Consider the following 16,320-nt stretch of genomic DNA (forward strand, 5'->3'; position numbering starts at 1 on the left):
AAAAATCAACACCTAGTGATACATACAATGCTTCCTGAAATACCTTAACAGTAGGGGCTTTTTGCCTGTAGGGTAGAGAGAAAAGGAAAAGAATTGCTTGCTATGAGCTGGAAAAGCAGCGCAGTTGGCTCTGGCAGTGAGGGGGTTGACTGACAGTCTGCAGTGCAGTGGAGTTAGCTGAGCTCCCTATATGGCTGTGGATTAGCTATATGCTGATACTGATAGGAGAAGAGGAGCTGTACCACCGAGCGCAGTGAGCTGACGGTGGAGGCGATCGGAGTCTCAGCAGAGCTGACTCCTCAAGAGCCATGGCTGAAGGGACTGAAGGAGGGGAAGATGAAATACAGTTCCTACGAACTGTAAGTATCTGCTTTTTATAGGTCATGTAGTACATGATTTTATGTCTCATGTCTATTCCTTTTCTGTTGTATTAAAAAGAAAGTGTTATTTCTGTGCTGGGCTTTGCCAAATAGGAGAATTGATTTAGTCAGGGGGAAAAAATAAAGCAAGAATATGAGCTTTAATAGCATCAGGCAGTCTCAGTGTGTTCTTTCTTGAATCTGCTCAATAGCCAGTTTGGTATAAGGAGACCTATTTCCGCTGTAATCCCCTGTGTTTGAAGCGTCCTCATCAACTTTGTACTTGGGTTTCTAAATGTAGCATGCCAAATATCTGACCTCTGAAACTTCTGTCTAGGTTAGATTTCACTGACATTAACACAAGCTTTGCAAATAGGAGAGCCTTAAAATGATGAATAAACCAAGCAAGCCCTTGATGACCTCTTCTGATAAACATGCACACAGAAGCACACTTGTGTGTAGGGAATACCAACACATGTTGAAGTCGGGGCTCTGCAAATGTTTGGCATCTTTTCTCTGCTTAAAATAAGCTTATTTTAAAAGGAGATAAGGATTTATTTGTGAAGGGGTGTTAATTAGTGAAATAGCCTTCACTTGGTGTAATTTTCTATAAAGAGCCCTCACACTATTCTTTCCTAAAGCTTTACACAAATCTAGTATGACAACCCATTTGGACTTTTAAGCAAATACTGCTCGTGCGTTAATTTTTGGGAAGAGGCTAAGATTCTTTTCATGTGTCATCTTGTGTCTCTCATTATTTTTATCCTGCATGACTAAGAGTGTGTTGTTGTGTAACTAGCGTGAAAAAAACTGCTATTGATGTGTGTATTCCCCTCTCTTTCCATACTATCTTTACTTTGCATTTATCACAAATAATGTTCCAAAACCAATCTCCTGTAGCGTTGATACAACTTTAAAAGGGTAGGTCTCTAAAATAAAACATACTAAGTGCCCAAAGGAGGAAATTACAAAGCTGATTTCTGGGGGATTGGGAATATGTACTTCTGGGAATTAAAGGTTGGAGAGTGGTGATTGCTGCTGCTGCTTATGTAAATTGTTGAGGTGTGATGAAGTGTCATTAGCACTTTTAAGCCTAGGAGAATTTCATGGGGGGAGGGAAATGGGTAATCACAGTGAAGTATCCTTTCTAATGTCCCTTCCCTCTACTCCACTTTTTAAAGGGATCTATATTACATAGTTCAGTAGATTACTCAGGTTTTAGCGGAAGGTGCTTTTATCTGAGACTGGATGCTTTGAATGAATGTCCTTCATCCTTTCAGTTTCTAAGATGTTGCCTTGACAGAAGAGTGCTCCTCACTGATGAAATGAGAAGCTTTGCCTGCTCATAGATAGCCTGTGTGTGCTACATGAGATGGCAATTTCTATTGCTGTGACCCATTCTTCTGCTGGTAGAACTCTATTGCACTTCTTTCTAACAGTTAAATAGAGGTGGGGGCCAAAAATGGAAACACCAAAAGTGAGACTGTGCAGAAGTGTTCTTTCTCCTTCATTTTAGAAAATCTTGTACAGGGAAAAAATGGACTAGGTTTCTGCCTTGAAAGCCCCAGCTCCTCCTTGCTGTGAACAATCACATCAGTTACTGCTGTCTCCTCTCCATTAGAACTTCACCTTTGTGGAGAAGGGATCCATTGTTGTTTTGCAATATACTGAGAAAGGAACCATTTATTAGGTACTGAGTGCTACAGTGATGTAAGCCTCCAGTACTTATTGCTTACAGATTTTATTGCTGCCAAGACACTGTTTGTACGTATGAACATGAAGTACAGTAGGCCTTTAGAATTCTTCCAGTTAATTGTTGATCAATCAGGATCTTCTCCAGATCAAAATGCTTTATGGGAATTTGGCTTACTAGTGAATGTTTCCCAGGCTTGTATAGCTGAATCTTCCTTTGAAATTGTTGATCTCCGTATTCTTATTTTTAAGTCTGTAGTCAGAAGTGCTCTAGGATGTTTTAGGTTCTCAGAGACAACACTTGCTTAGTGAGATATAAAATAAGATCAGATCTATTTTGACCCCAAAATATCCTACAGTATTTTTAAAAAGAGCAAGAGAATTAACTTTTAGAAGTCTAGTAAAATTTTTGCTTCCTTAAAGGGAAACTTTTAGTTTTTTCTCAATTTTTTGTTGATGATGATTTTTTTTTCTTCCAGATCTAAGTTACAGTATAGTATTGTGCATAATTTTAGGCGCTCTGCAGATATAGAAGGGCTGGAAGCTCAGTAGTACATGAAAATGATACCTATGTTTGTTTCTAGGGAGCAGCAAATTTGTATGCATATTTATAAACTTTGAAGAAAAACTTTTCACTATCACTTTCTGTTCCAAGACATTCCTCGTATTTGGTTAATTTGGCAGCAATGGGAAAGACAAAGACCTTAAGAACAAATTGTACGGAGGAGAGAACAAGAACAGTCTCATTGTCATCATTGTTGTAGTAGCAGTAGTATGTCCTCAGTACTTGTTTCAAGTAAATCCCAATTCTTGTGTGAAGTCTTTATGTCCAATGATAGCATTTAAAGGAAGGAGTTACTAATGCAGTGTGATTTCCTTTCTTGATTTTTCCCTGACTTGTAAAATCAGTATGGATAGAAATAAGTATGTAAATACACACAGTTTTTTCTTACACTGCTACCCTGCTGCTGTATCTTTGTTATGAAATCTTTGATGTTTTGTTTCTGTAATAATGCCTAGAACTGTTTCTCTAGTTTTCTACTTGGTGACTTTCATCTGGATTTCATTCTGGGTATTCAATGTATGTACACCTGCTTGTGTGTCATGTATGGAAGGAAGAAGCAAAGCACTTGTTACACGTGTGTAATGTGCAATACTGCTTTCTCTTAGTTTCCTGCCCTGGTAATGTACATGAGAAATTAGTGAAGGTAATGTTAATGCAACATTAAATGAGAACACATATGTTAACCTGTGCTGTTTTGAGATAACATGCCGAGGGATATAGAGGGAAACCTGTTGCCCTTGAGTGAGTGTAAAGCATTCTCACTTGAGCTTTTCCTAGCTACTGGGACTTTGCTACTGTAACAAATTGACCCTCTCTGGAAATTATTCCCACGTTCTCTGTCATTCACACTGCTGCCAAATTAATAAAATATGAAGTGATACTTTGCAGCAGGTAGCTTTTGTCTTCTTCCATCAGAAGTACCTATACAGTCACTTGCTAACAGCATTTTTGGAGAAGGGGGAAAAAAATAAAAGTCACACTCCCACCCAAAGCATAGGATCAGTTTAAATATACTTGGAATGAAGTATGTCAAAGTTGTTTGCCATTTTAAAAGTCTAAATTATGGTGGTAACATTAGTTGATAAGTGTATTCCTTTGTTATTTTTCCTGAAATTCATTATAGTAATAGAAAGTGTTTCCACTTATTTTAATACAAATACATTTTGGTGTTTTTTTTTTTTTTTTGTGTGATGGCTCATAGCACATTAGTTAAGAAAGTTTTGCCTTGTTTTCCATGGATCTGAACAGTAATGTGTGTGTTGGTGTGTATGGATATTAGCGTGTGTATGCCTTTGTGCATGTGTCTGTGTACGTCTGACTCTTTCCCCAACTGATTACAAATTCTTCATTTCTCTGAGTGACAAAAGCCTTAACAGCTGATTCTTCTTTGACTTTTGCTCCTTTAACAGCTTGTCTCAATGACCTAATTTTAAGTGGTCTGACAAACCTCTCCAGTCACTATTTAAAAATTTACAGACAGGAGTGGGAAATTGTTTTCTCTCATAGACTGTCATTACTGCTCAGAATCAAGACAATTGGGTGACTCATATAAGTTTAGATGTGGCTACACCTTCGTATCTATAGTGCTGGAAAATGAGCTCCTCTAGTGTTCAGATGTTACAGATGAGATGAGAGGTTTTCTGAGTTTTACAATATGAAGTTTCAGGTGCAGTATGAGTTAGATTGTATTTTTTTCAATCATTTTCACTGTTGACAAATTAAATATAAAAAGTGATTATATAATGACTTTTATTTTAGGAGTTGTACTAAAGCATTTCAGTTTACCCAGGATTAGTGTGGCATAAAACCAGTTCTTTAGATGCTTTTAATACATGTTGTTTTATCAACTCTCTGTTCATAGTCTTGTGTCCCTCATGACATAACAAAGAATATGTGAACGGAAACATTAAAATAATTTGTCCAGCATATCTTAATATCTAATAGTTATGTTACTAACTGCATATTGATATTTTATAGCACAGATTTCTGTGGCTTGATTCAGTAAAGTATGAATATCTGCTATATAATGCTCAACAGGTAAACACTGGCAAACAAATGTCCAAATGTCAGTCAATAATGGAAGATATTTTTAGGGAGAAATTTTTAGCAGTGGTTAATTAGAAACTGGGAAAATATGGAAATTGTTCTCAGTGAGCTGTGTATGAGATTATATAGAAACAATAGAGAAATTTATATGTGGTCACAAAGGCTAAGGAATGCCTTAAGATCGAATCAGTGGAATTTTCCTGAAGCCCTTTTTAAGGGAGCTGGCACAGGTTCTGTGTGCTTCTTGAACAACTGAGTGTGTTCCATGGCATTGTTTTCAAATTAATTAGGACATTTTGTCTGTTGCCACTGGAATGTACTCCAGTTCATGATACAGTAATTACCTGTTAGTCAATTCCGTTAAGGAAAAAGGTAAAAAGAAAGGAATAATAATATTATATAAAACTTGAGTTGCTTCTAAGAAGCAGTGTGTATTAGAACCTTAAGTGATTTTTTAATTAAGTGTTTATGTATCTGTTTATCTCTGTGCATTAAATCTCCCCTTTCTGATCCTATTGCCACAATTTTTAACAATTTCACAGCAGTCCATACTTACAAATCTTCTGAGAAGAGGAATAAAAGTTGTACCACAAACAAAAACTCCAGAATGTCTCTTCCACTCCATTAAAAAAAATAAGTCTTTCAAATAGGTTTCTTTTTGCTTCTTAAGCTTCGGACTATCACCAGTATAGCTACTTGCAATCACTCTTCTTGCCTTATTATCCTTCATTTTCTACCATGGAAATCATACTTAATTTTATGAATTTTTCCTGAGTTATGTTTCTCAGAACTTGCAGCGTCCTTCTTTCTAAATAATGTTGCTCTGTTTATTTTCACCCATTGAATTGCCACTTTTATTCCCTCCATGTGTTCTCAACTTTGTGAATAAGTTTGCCGACTTTGTCTCTATATGCAACACAGATAGCTTGCGCTCATTCTTTGCCTGGGACTATTTCCTTGCTGAAAATCTGAGTGATATTATGAGATAAATTTACAAGACAACAAATTTTCCAGTACATCATATGTGGTGGTACACTGTGAGTGTTTATTTTTGATGAAATAAAGATAAAGTCTTCTGCAATTAATTGCAACTCCTTTTCAAGGCAGAATTTTAAGCAATGCTCTACCATACTCTAAACACAACAGTTGTGCCTTCATGCTGTGTAGTGTGTCTGTTTTTTAGCTCTGGACACACTGGAATAGTGGCTTGCTGTCTATATCAGAGTTGTTGAATTCATTTGTAGCAATTTTTCTTTTGAAGTGAAATAATCTCAGGCGATATTTCAGGCTATGGTAAAGAATAGTTCTTTGGGAAAATTGCACCGTCTTTAGATGAAAAGGGAAACACTTAAATAGTCTGATATGTTTAATATAATGAAAGTTGTTTGAAATGTATTTAATGTTTGTAATTTTATAGCTGCTATTGAGGAAAAGAGGGGTAAGTGATATAGCCACAACTGCATTATAATTTCATAGAACTTCAGATGATTTGTCTTAATATATCTGAGTCTTTCTCATTCTCTGATCTTGAGGTCTGTTCTCAGCTTGTGGTACAAATCCAGAATGAGCGGAATGTTTATACCGCCAAAAGCTTGCAATTAAAGTAAGAGGAAAGATAACAGAAGAAGGCAAAAAGGGAATATGAGATGGCAGTGAAATGATATCCAGCATGTTGTTAGGTAGTAGTTTTTACATTCTAGTTACAGAAACAATTATAAAGTAGATTTACTGGTGTCATGAGGGAAAAAAAAATTTAAATAAATATTCTGCTAAAAATGCATTTGTTAGATGATATTGAAAGATTGTATCAGGTAAAGCAGGGCAGAAAGGAGAAAAGGCAAATAGAGTTTTTGCAGATATAACAGGTGGACAATGAAGACTTGCTTCATGATTAGTCAGAGGTGAAGGCTGATTTCTCTCTATCAAACTGAAGGCAGTAGAGTTAAGGACACATTTCTGAACGTCCTGACATTACAGGCTGCTGTCAGAGACAGTGCATTGTTTGATCTGTGTCCCTGATACCTTTCTCATATTTTGCTTAGCGTGGGTCTATAGAATGGACTGTAAACCTAGTTTTTCCTGTAAGGACGTAGAGCAGTAACATTCAGAGATGTGTTTTACAACATTGCATGCTGTATTATATGTTATGGTAGTACATGTATGTATGATATATGTATGTATACATATGTTGTATAATTACATGTATCCCATGTATATCCTGTCTATGTGTAAATATCATATGTAATGAGTTGTACTTTTGCAAGCTGCTTCGTATTGGCCCAGTCTACACCACTTAAAAACAAAGCAATATTGCACTACATGAACTCAGCATCATGCTTTACTATTGTTTCTTTCTACAGCTTAAATTTTTAAAAATGTATTATTTCAAAAAGAAATTACTGCATATTATAAATACAGTATATTGTACACAGTAATTGCAAGATTGAATGTAGTCATGATCGATTAACTCCTAGGATAGATATAACTCCTGTTTCTTTTCCTTTTTTTTCTTTTTAAGTTTTTTTTTTGGGGGGGAGGAAGTATCAGTGTCAGTGTAGGTCTGCTGAAATAACATCAAATTTGTTACAATCAAGCAAGACTCTTCAGTCTCACCTCAGAATGTTAGTGAGTTAAAAGGCTTTTTGATAGGATTTGTGACCATGCAAAAATCCTAAATTAATACTCCAAGCATACATTTCCCTATTTCCCCCTAGCCCTACTGGTAACTATTGTGTGGATTTGTTTTCTGCTCAAGCTCTGCTTTTCGGTATCTGAAGAAGGATTAATATCTTTGGTAATAAACAGTGACTTTGCAAATGATGTTTCCACATTTTTATAGAATGCAGCAAGTGGGTTGCCTGATCTCTGTGCCTTTTTTCTAATCCCCTGCCATGCTAACTGGGTATGATTCATATTGAAATCCAGCTGTGAATGTTGCTTCTTTCTCAGTTCCCATGGCAGTGCTATGACCACACAGCCAAATGCTGCCAGGTGCATTAGATACAGATTCCAAAAATTATAACAGAGTTGTGGGCAGGGAGGACGAGAAAAATAAATTTGACACGCAACTATTTAGAATATGTTGAATTCAATCACAGGACACTAGTTTAAAGTCATGTGTTTCTTGATTTTGTTAATGAAACACTTATTTTCCCAAATAGCACATAACAGTGCTGATATGCAATAAGCACAGATCTTTATAGATAATAAAGTTATCATCTCAATTTAAGAAAACAGTTGCTAACTTAAACACACTTTAAAAGATTCAGAAAGAAAACATAGGCATTAATGTGTACCCTAATTAATATTTTGGTTTATTTGAGTTTTAAATTTAACATTCTGTCTTTAATGTCATTAAAAAGTCACCAGATCACTATTTATATCCATGAGTTATTAGGATATAGTGGCTTTGGTACTGGAAGATTTAAAATTGTGTACCAGACCTTACTTGAAAGGAATGTATGTTGTTCTAATCACAGAAGATTTTTTCCTCCTAAATACTTAATTCATTTGGGTAACTTTTGGAAACTTGTTTTCTGAAAATTACACTAATGTTCTGAAGGACAACTGGCAAGTACACGACATCCTCAGAGTGAGTCTAAACTAGTTCAAGATTGGGATATGCATAGAGGTTATAAAAACTGACAGGAAAATGGACTTTTTTTTTTTTTTTTTCCTCATCCTAGATTTGCTTTTGGTAGTGTCTCACCTGTGGTATGATGCCTGCATACATGTGTTTGTCAGCCATTCTGCACCTGCAATGACCTGTTAGGTCAGGCTTAACAGATGTGGTTCAGCTCTAAATAGGAGCTGATGACCGGTCTGTTGATCAGATAACCTCTCTTTTCCACTTCCCTCTTCTGGCGCATTATGTCTATAGTGAGAGTGGCAGCTTCAGTCAATAGTAGCAGCAGCAGAGACGACAGCAACATAAGGTGAAAGATTCAGTAGTAACATCAAGTTTGTTCCTTCTACTGGGCTTTTATCCAAATAAGCAAGTGCTAGTTCCTCAGTAAGACGAGTAGTCAGCACACGCCTGAGCTGTTTTTAGTTTACAACAAACATCTCTGTCAATCTTGAGCATTTCAGCTACTTCAGCACTCAACCAGGTTCTTAAATACCTTATACCAGAAAACCAACTTCCCTTGACCCAATTGCAACAACTTGAATTATCTCCAATAACAATATAATACAAATGAACTGCAACTTAATAAAATCCTTTACAAGTTCCTTGTACAAACAATAGAATTTCAACTTGGAGACTTGAAACAGCTGTTTAGCAGCAGATGCAGAACTAATTTAAAACACTGAAGATTTAACATACTTTCAAATTGCATCAGCAGTACCATGTACAAATGGGAGTACAAGGATAATCAAGCTTAGAATATATACTAAAATGCCTCAGATGATTCGCTAAAATGCTTAAGGCCAAATGACTTCCATCTCCCAAGACTCCCTCTGAAGTTCATTAACTGCACTGTCTCATCTGTTCTGTATATGGAAAATGCCCAGAAGACATATACACCTGGTACATATTAAAGACACTTAATGTCATTAATTTGTAGAATTCAGATGCTGTTTGATAATGTATAGAAATGTTGATAGAGTCAGTGTACAGTCAGTTAACATTTTGATTAAAAAAAGAAAAATTAAAACCCCCCAAACTGTTAGTGTCAAGTGATAAGCTACTAGTATAACCTTCTAAAATGCATATCCATTTCTGTTGCACTTTCCAAAAGATCAAAATCAATGGACTTTACAGTTCCTGTGTAGCCAAAGCTGGGAAAGGTAGACTTGAGAATTTGGGAGACCTCAATCTGTGTATGTCATGCCTGCATTTGTTGTTACCAGGTAACCTTTTCATGAAGAACATTCACAGGAGAAACGTTCTTTGCTGCATACATGTTAACCATCACAGGCAAAAGTGCTAATAGGGATTAATAAGATTTGACTTCCTGATCAGTCACTCTCTGTGGGAAGTAAATAGTGGTTATATTAATAATGTGTACTAAACCTTCATTTAAAATGTGACATTTTTTTCCTTTATGTGCTATTTACATAAATTAGAATTAATAAGGAGTAAAGTTTTTAAAATGCGTAGAAGAATATGAACTTTCTAATCTGCAGACCCTAAGCCTTTTCTGTAAGAGTTGTGAGTTGCTGTAGACTGTATTTAAAACTCCTTACTTGCTTTCTTAGTAAGGTTTTGCAGATCTCTTAGAAATAGTCCTGCCTGAATAATGTGTAATTCAACTTTCATTATCTTAATTTATTTTAGTTCCTTTATTAACATGCCTGGAAATAGTTATAGGTAATCTGATTTGGATGAAGTTATAGGCAGTGGCTGGTAATGAGTAGCACATTTGATGGATCAATCACCCAAGTGTTTCAACTGGGATGTTACCTGCCTTTTTTTTATTTTTTATTTTTTTTTAAACACAATGTAACCAAAAGTGTGAGCTCAAAACTTTAAAAAATGTCAAGTTTTTTGTACTTACTGTACTGGATTTTAGGTGACTGTCTTAGGTAATATTAAATTGGCCCTGCCTTTAATGTAACTCCATCCTATGAGTGGGTAAAATAGTTGTGTACTTGAATACTGAGTAGTACCTCAATACTAATACTTAATATCATAGTTTAGCCTCAGTCAGGGCCAGACTATGCAGTCTCTCTCTCACTCCCCCCACCCTCCGAAAGAATAGGGAGAGATAATGTAAGGAAAAAGGCTCAAAGTTTGAGATAAAGACAGGAAGAAATCTTTAAACTTACTGTTACGGGCAAAACAGACTCAACTTGGGGAAAACTATTCATTTATTACTACAAACAACAGAATAATGAGACAGAGAACAAGATAACCTCCCTCCACCCCTCCCTCTTCCGAGCTTAACAGTATCTCTACTACCTTCCCCCGCCCTGAGCGGCACAGGGGGAAGAGGGAATGGGGGTTGCGGTCAGTGCATCACATGTTGTTTTACACCGCTGCTTTGTTGTCGGGGGAAGAACTCCTCACATTCCTTCCCTGCTCTATCATGGGGTCCCACCCATATGCCACAGTCCTTTGTGAAACTGCTCCAGCCTGGGTCATTTTTCCATAGGCTGCAGTCCCTCAGGAACTGGCTGCCCCAGTGGGCCCTCCACGGGCCACAGCCGCCTTCAGGCATTCACCTGCCCTGGTGTGGGGTCCTCCATGGGCTCCAGGTGGATCTCTGCTCCTCCGTGGGCCACCATGGGCTGCAGGGGGACAACCTGCTTCACCATGGGCTGCACCACGGGCTGCAGGGGAATCGTGGCCAGGAGCCACATTACTCCTCCCTCTCTTTCTTCACTGACCTTGGCATCTGCAGCTGTTCCTCTCACAAGAAATTCTTCACAATCAGGCTCAGGCAGACGCCTCTCAGGATCTCATTCACATCTCATCTCCTCTCCACTTCTTGCAGCCGGGCTGGGCCGAGTTGGGCCCAGTCGGCCACCGAGCGGGAGGCCAGAGGGTGAGGCCTGCAAGCCCCACAAGGCTCACACCTCCCTCTCTCTACCCCCGCTCAGCTTCTTCACATCTTTTCTTCTGCTTCTTTTTTTTTCTGTTTTTCGCCTTCTTAAATACGTTATTGCACAGGCGTTATCAGGGAACATTCTGCTACCAATTGGCTCGGCCTTGGCCAGCAGCAGGTCCGCCCTAGGCCTGGCTGAGTCCACTGAACAAAGGGGAGCAACTTCTAGCAGCTTCTTACAGAAACTGCCACCGTAGACCCCTGTCACTAAATAAAACCAGGACTTAAACAAAACCTTGATTCTAATGAATAGGTATTCTCACAGCAATTGATGATTATTTTAAGAGTTCCAGTTAAGCCTTGTTAAACTGAAATCTAGCAATTTCAGTGAACCCTATTAGAACCCTTTAAAGAAATTCTATCAATCAATATAAATCTCTTCCATCAGTTGCTGGGAATGCCAGTTATTCAAGTTTGCTTTAGGTGTTTGGTTTTGTTCATATTTTATTTATTGTGTATGTTTGCTCAGGATATCCATAAACTTTTAAAAGTTGCTTCCATAAAATGGAAATAAGGTGAAAATTTGGTGACATTCATATTTTACCAGGTAGTATGAATGTAGAATTTTTTGATAATAGGATTATCTTTGAATATGTGTCTAATCAAACCCATAACATGTTTTTCTTAACCTTAATAAAGATGTTGATATATTATTTTTTTGTATAATACTGATGATATATTCCTTGCAGTGTTTAAAACTGTCTTTTTAATACTTTGATTTTTATAAAGGTGGAAGGTAAATGGTTGCTTTGTGTGTAGATAGTGAAATCAAGTATTATAGCACTTAGAAAAAAATGCTAAAATAATAACAGCTTGTTAATATAAATTTATGTTTTACAAGAGGAGGAAAGTTCGGCAACTGCTGTGGGATTTTTTTTCCCACCCGTATGGTTTGGAAGCAACAATTTTATGCAGCACTGAAAAGATAAACTTACTGGCCAAAGTTTAGTTCATAGAAGTGAATATAAAGGTGTTACTGGAGAAGGGTATAGGATACAGGATTATATTCTTCAACAGTGTGAAGAATATAATCCCACTGTTACTTCGGTTTAATGTGTGACATAGTAAGACCTTAGTATATCGAACACAGCTTGATGAACAACTGATTTTCTTTACTCACACGAATCAGCCTGAGTGTCAAATTTGTTTCAGTTACGCATTCTGCACCTGATCTTCTTTATGCACAAAATTAACAATGCTATATGATATGCTTATGTGATTGTGAAGTTAGGAGCAGCTCATAGCAGCTACCAAACTAGACATAAAGGTCTAAAAGAAGAGCCTGGTGTGATATGTCATTCATTGTAAACATTGTTTGAACAGCCAGATTGTTCTTCCAGTCTAGAATATATTCTAGGTGCTAAGTTTTTACACGATAATGAGTTTCCTTAAGGAGGAAAAAAGGTTATCACCTGCATTTAAACTTTTCTGTTATGAAAATATGTTGATAATGTTAAAGAATTTACTTTATTAAGGAAGAGAATTTTATCAGAAGATAATTTTTTTTTTTCTTACTCAGGCTTTTCCTCATTTTTGCTTTGAAATGCCACAATTTGATGACTCATTGTAAATGCCCTAGCTAGGCAGATAAGTTACAGAAGCTGTCACTGATGACCTTTTACTTCTAACCAGAGTACAGTTCCTATTTCTTGTTATTCTGCTGCACAAGCAGTAAGCTGTAAAGCTGTATCCACTGGTGCCTTGTTATTGAAAAAACACCAACTTTGAGGGAAGCTGAATCAGGAAGTACGGTCTCTCTGTGATTAACTTGAAATTCAGGAAGCTTGATGGTATGGAAGATTCTAGATTCATTCTGAGCATGTAACTTTCATTTCATGACAGAAGTTTGTGTTTGTTAGAAAGACTTACCTATTTTTATTTGCCAGGGATCTTCCCAGACCAGCTTCTCTCACGGTTGACCTTAGGCTTAAATAACATCATTGACTAAATAAGGGTCTGTATATAAGGCTTAACTTGCCAATTAGAGTGGTAGTATGACCTTTCCTATCCTTGCCAATATGAAGACCATTTAGAATCATAAGTCATAACATTCTAAAGTGTGAAATACATTCACCACAACATAGAAAATAGGGGGCAAAATCTTTAAGTAAAAAAAAAAAAAAGTGACCAAATGATGACAGTGGTGCCATTTTGTTATAGGTAATCTGTGACATCAGTAGAATGTTTTTAGTGCTGTTGAGAAAATTAGATGTGTAATTGCATAGCTCTATTGTGTGTTCATGCAATCCATCTTTATCCTAATCCGTTTACTACTTTTATTTTTCATATCTGTGTTTCTTTTCTTTGTTTATCTAAAAGCACAGACAGTGACACTAATAACAGAAGTCAGTAATAACATGGGAGCTGATGGAAGATTATCCTGACCTCAGGCTACTTCCAGGCAACAACATTTACCAATATCCAGTATCTTTATTTCTGTGCATCCCTTAAATCTCCAGCACCCATTGCTGTAGGGAAAACACCCTGTCAGCTAGCTGTGTAATTTAGCCCTCTTAGAACACCAGATTCAGATGCCAACTTCTGTGTACTCTGTTTTCTCTTCCTATCATTTCTTGAGCTGGGTGTTTTCACAGTAGACTGGAGTTTGCAGTTGTTACAATAGAAGTCACTGAGCTATTCCTGTCAAGTGCAACTGCAGAGGACAGAAGCAAAGACACAGTTGTTATTTACCGAAAAGTAGGCATATTGTATAAACATGGCAAAAGTAAAGCACTTTTAGCAGTGCTGAGTTAGCCCCACTCAGATCATGTCACTCTCCAGGTGCTGCTTTCTTTGGTGGTTGAGGTGGCATCTCAAGGGTAACTTCTGTCTCCTTTTGTTCAAGCAGCAATTTACGTAGGCAGGATTCTTGGCACCTATGACCATTGTTTGGTTTCTTTAAATGGGTGTGGGTCCTGTACTTTTTCATGGTGATCAGATGCAAGGTTAGCGGTTTGATTGTAGAATAGATAACTTCACATTGATCATGTAAGCGTTTTTGGCGGGCGGGGGATTCACAAGGTGAAGAGTTACAATGTTTGCTGAAATGTTGCCTTAGACAATGTTGGGCAATGTGCTGCTGTCTTAAAATAGTGGTCTGAAGCAATGGCAACACCTGCTTCTTCCCAAGTATTTCTTCTCCTGTTACAATATTATATATGCCTAGCAATTGCTATTCACTCTGGTTACTTTCTGTCTAGTACATGCATAGTTTGCATGGCTCCTGTGACTACTGGCTGTGCTTGGGTCACTGACTGCAGGCCTTCGCTTCAGTTATTTGCAAGTTAGTGTAATGCTCGTATGTAGAACTTTGTAAAATGTTACAGCTGTGTGTAAGGGTCAGTCCTTGGTAGTTACATGTGACGAAAATGTACTGTTGCTAAATAGTAATTAGCTGGACGGCAAATGTGCTACACGTGAAAGATTGCAGATTGAAAAAGGGAGATCGAATGCTTATCTTGAACAACCAAAACAAATCAGAACTCTAATTTTTGTGTTTATATTTACTTATGAAACAATTATTCAACATTAAACGTGTAGAACAACCACTCCTTATGTTATACTGAACAGTAGTAATTTCAGTCTGGTGATCTAATGATGGCCAAACTTGAGAGAATTGTCTTAAACCATCTCAAGTGAACCAGGATTAAAACTCGGGTTTTAGCCTAACTAGTACGCTCTGAAAGACTATGAAGAAGAACAGCAGTAAACATTAAAACTGGGTTGTTAAAGTAAGCAAAATAATATCTAATACCTCTAATTGGATAGAAATATGTAGACTACCTTGGCAAGCAAAGTTTTAAAAAAATATTTGAGTGGTTTTGATTTAAAAATTGGTAATACTGTTGCATCCAGATGTCCTGATTATGGCTGGGATGCAGCTAATTTTCTTCTCAGTGGCTGCTGTGTTTTGGATTTAGTGTGAGATTTGGTATGTGAAGAATGTTGATAGTACACGGATGTTATTAGTTGTTGCTAAAAAGACTAAAGACATTTTACAGCTTCCCAGGTTTCAGCAGGAGGTGCAGGAAGCTGGGAGGAGTATAACCAGTACAGTTGACCGAAACTGGCCAGAGAAAGTATTCCGTGTCATAGATCTCATGTTAGTGTACAAGTGGGGCTGGGCCAGGGGGCAACTCTCTCTCTCTCACTCCTTTGCTTGCTGCTGGGTTTCATTTCTGTGATCGCTGCTCAGGACGGGCTGTATTGGTTATTGGATTGTCGGGTGGTCAGAAATTATGCATTGTTCATTCTGTATATTTTAGTATCCCTGTATTTTGTTATTATTATAATCCTCCTTTGCTATACTAGTAAACTGTCTTCATCTCAACCCACAAGTTTTCCTTTCTTGCTGATTCTCTCACTCATCCCATCCATGGGAAGGGGGAGAGTAAGAGAGTGGCTGCATGGTATTCAATTGCTGACTAGGGTTAAGTCACGGCACCAGACAAGGGCTAGAGTCTCCTACATACTGTATAAACACAAGAAAACATTACATTCGCTGATACGAAGACCTTACCTTGATCTGTGGATGGGCAGGCTGCAGATGAGCGCACGATGAAAATGAGACTTTGGTCAGTATGAGGAGGAGTAAATTGTAACACAATTGAAATATTGTTACACTGCAAAATGAAGGTGTTAAATAAAATAAAGGAAAAAAAAACAGAAAAGAGGGGAAAGGGGTAGTGAGTTACATCTGCAAGGAAGTTCCATCTGTGGGAGATGATAGATGACCTCCCAACCAAAACAAAAAAAAACCAACCCCAAACTTGTATATTTTGTAGAGGGCATTTGTGATTAGTACCACAGAGTTATCAGAAGTGGGAATTTGCTTGATTGAAGGGATGGGAGCTAAAGGAGGGATGAATTGTAAAAGATGTAATTATTTAATGTGATAAGAAGGAAAAGGGAAAAGACTAAGGTGCGATTATCCCACAGAGGTGGATTTTTTTTTTTTTTGGTGTGACAAGAACGATAGTAATACCATAGTCATCAAAAAAGAGGATGTATGTGGGTAGACTTGACTAGGCAGACAAAGATTCTTTACATTCAGTCACTATGAGTGCACATTAATAGTGAATATTTGCAAGGAGAGATCGGGAAGACAGTG

General features: G+C 37.4%; 1 protein-coding gene across 1 annotated transcript in view; it reads left to right on the forward strand.

Annotated features, from left to right (window-relative positions):
• Window positions 1-246: 246 nt before the first annotated feature.
• The window catches only part of RYR3 (ryanodine receptor 3), a 254,587-nt gene continuing 238,513 nt past the window's right edge, over window positions 247-16,320 (forward strand). Inside the window, exon 1 of the mRNA XM_086750198.1 lies at window positions 247-359. Coding sequence (XP_086606324.1) covers window positions 309-359 — 51 coding nt within the window. The 5' untranslated portion in view covers window positions 247-308. The remainder of the gene's footprint in view (window positions 360-16,320) is intronic.

Source organism: Chlamydotis macqueenii, chromosome 5 (genome assembly GCF_036417535.1).
Source record: "Chlamydotis macqueenii isolate bChlMac1 chromosome 5, bChlMac1.mat, whole genome shotgun sequence".
NCBI lineage: Eukaryota > Metazoa > Chordata > Aves > Otidiformes > Otididae > Chlamydotis > Chlamydotis macqueenii.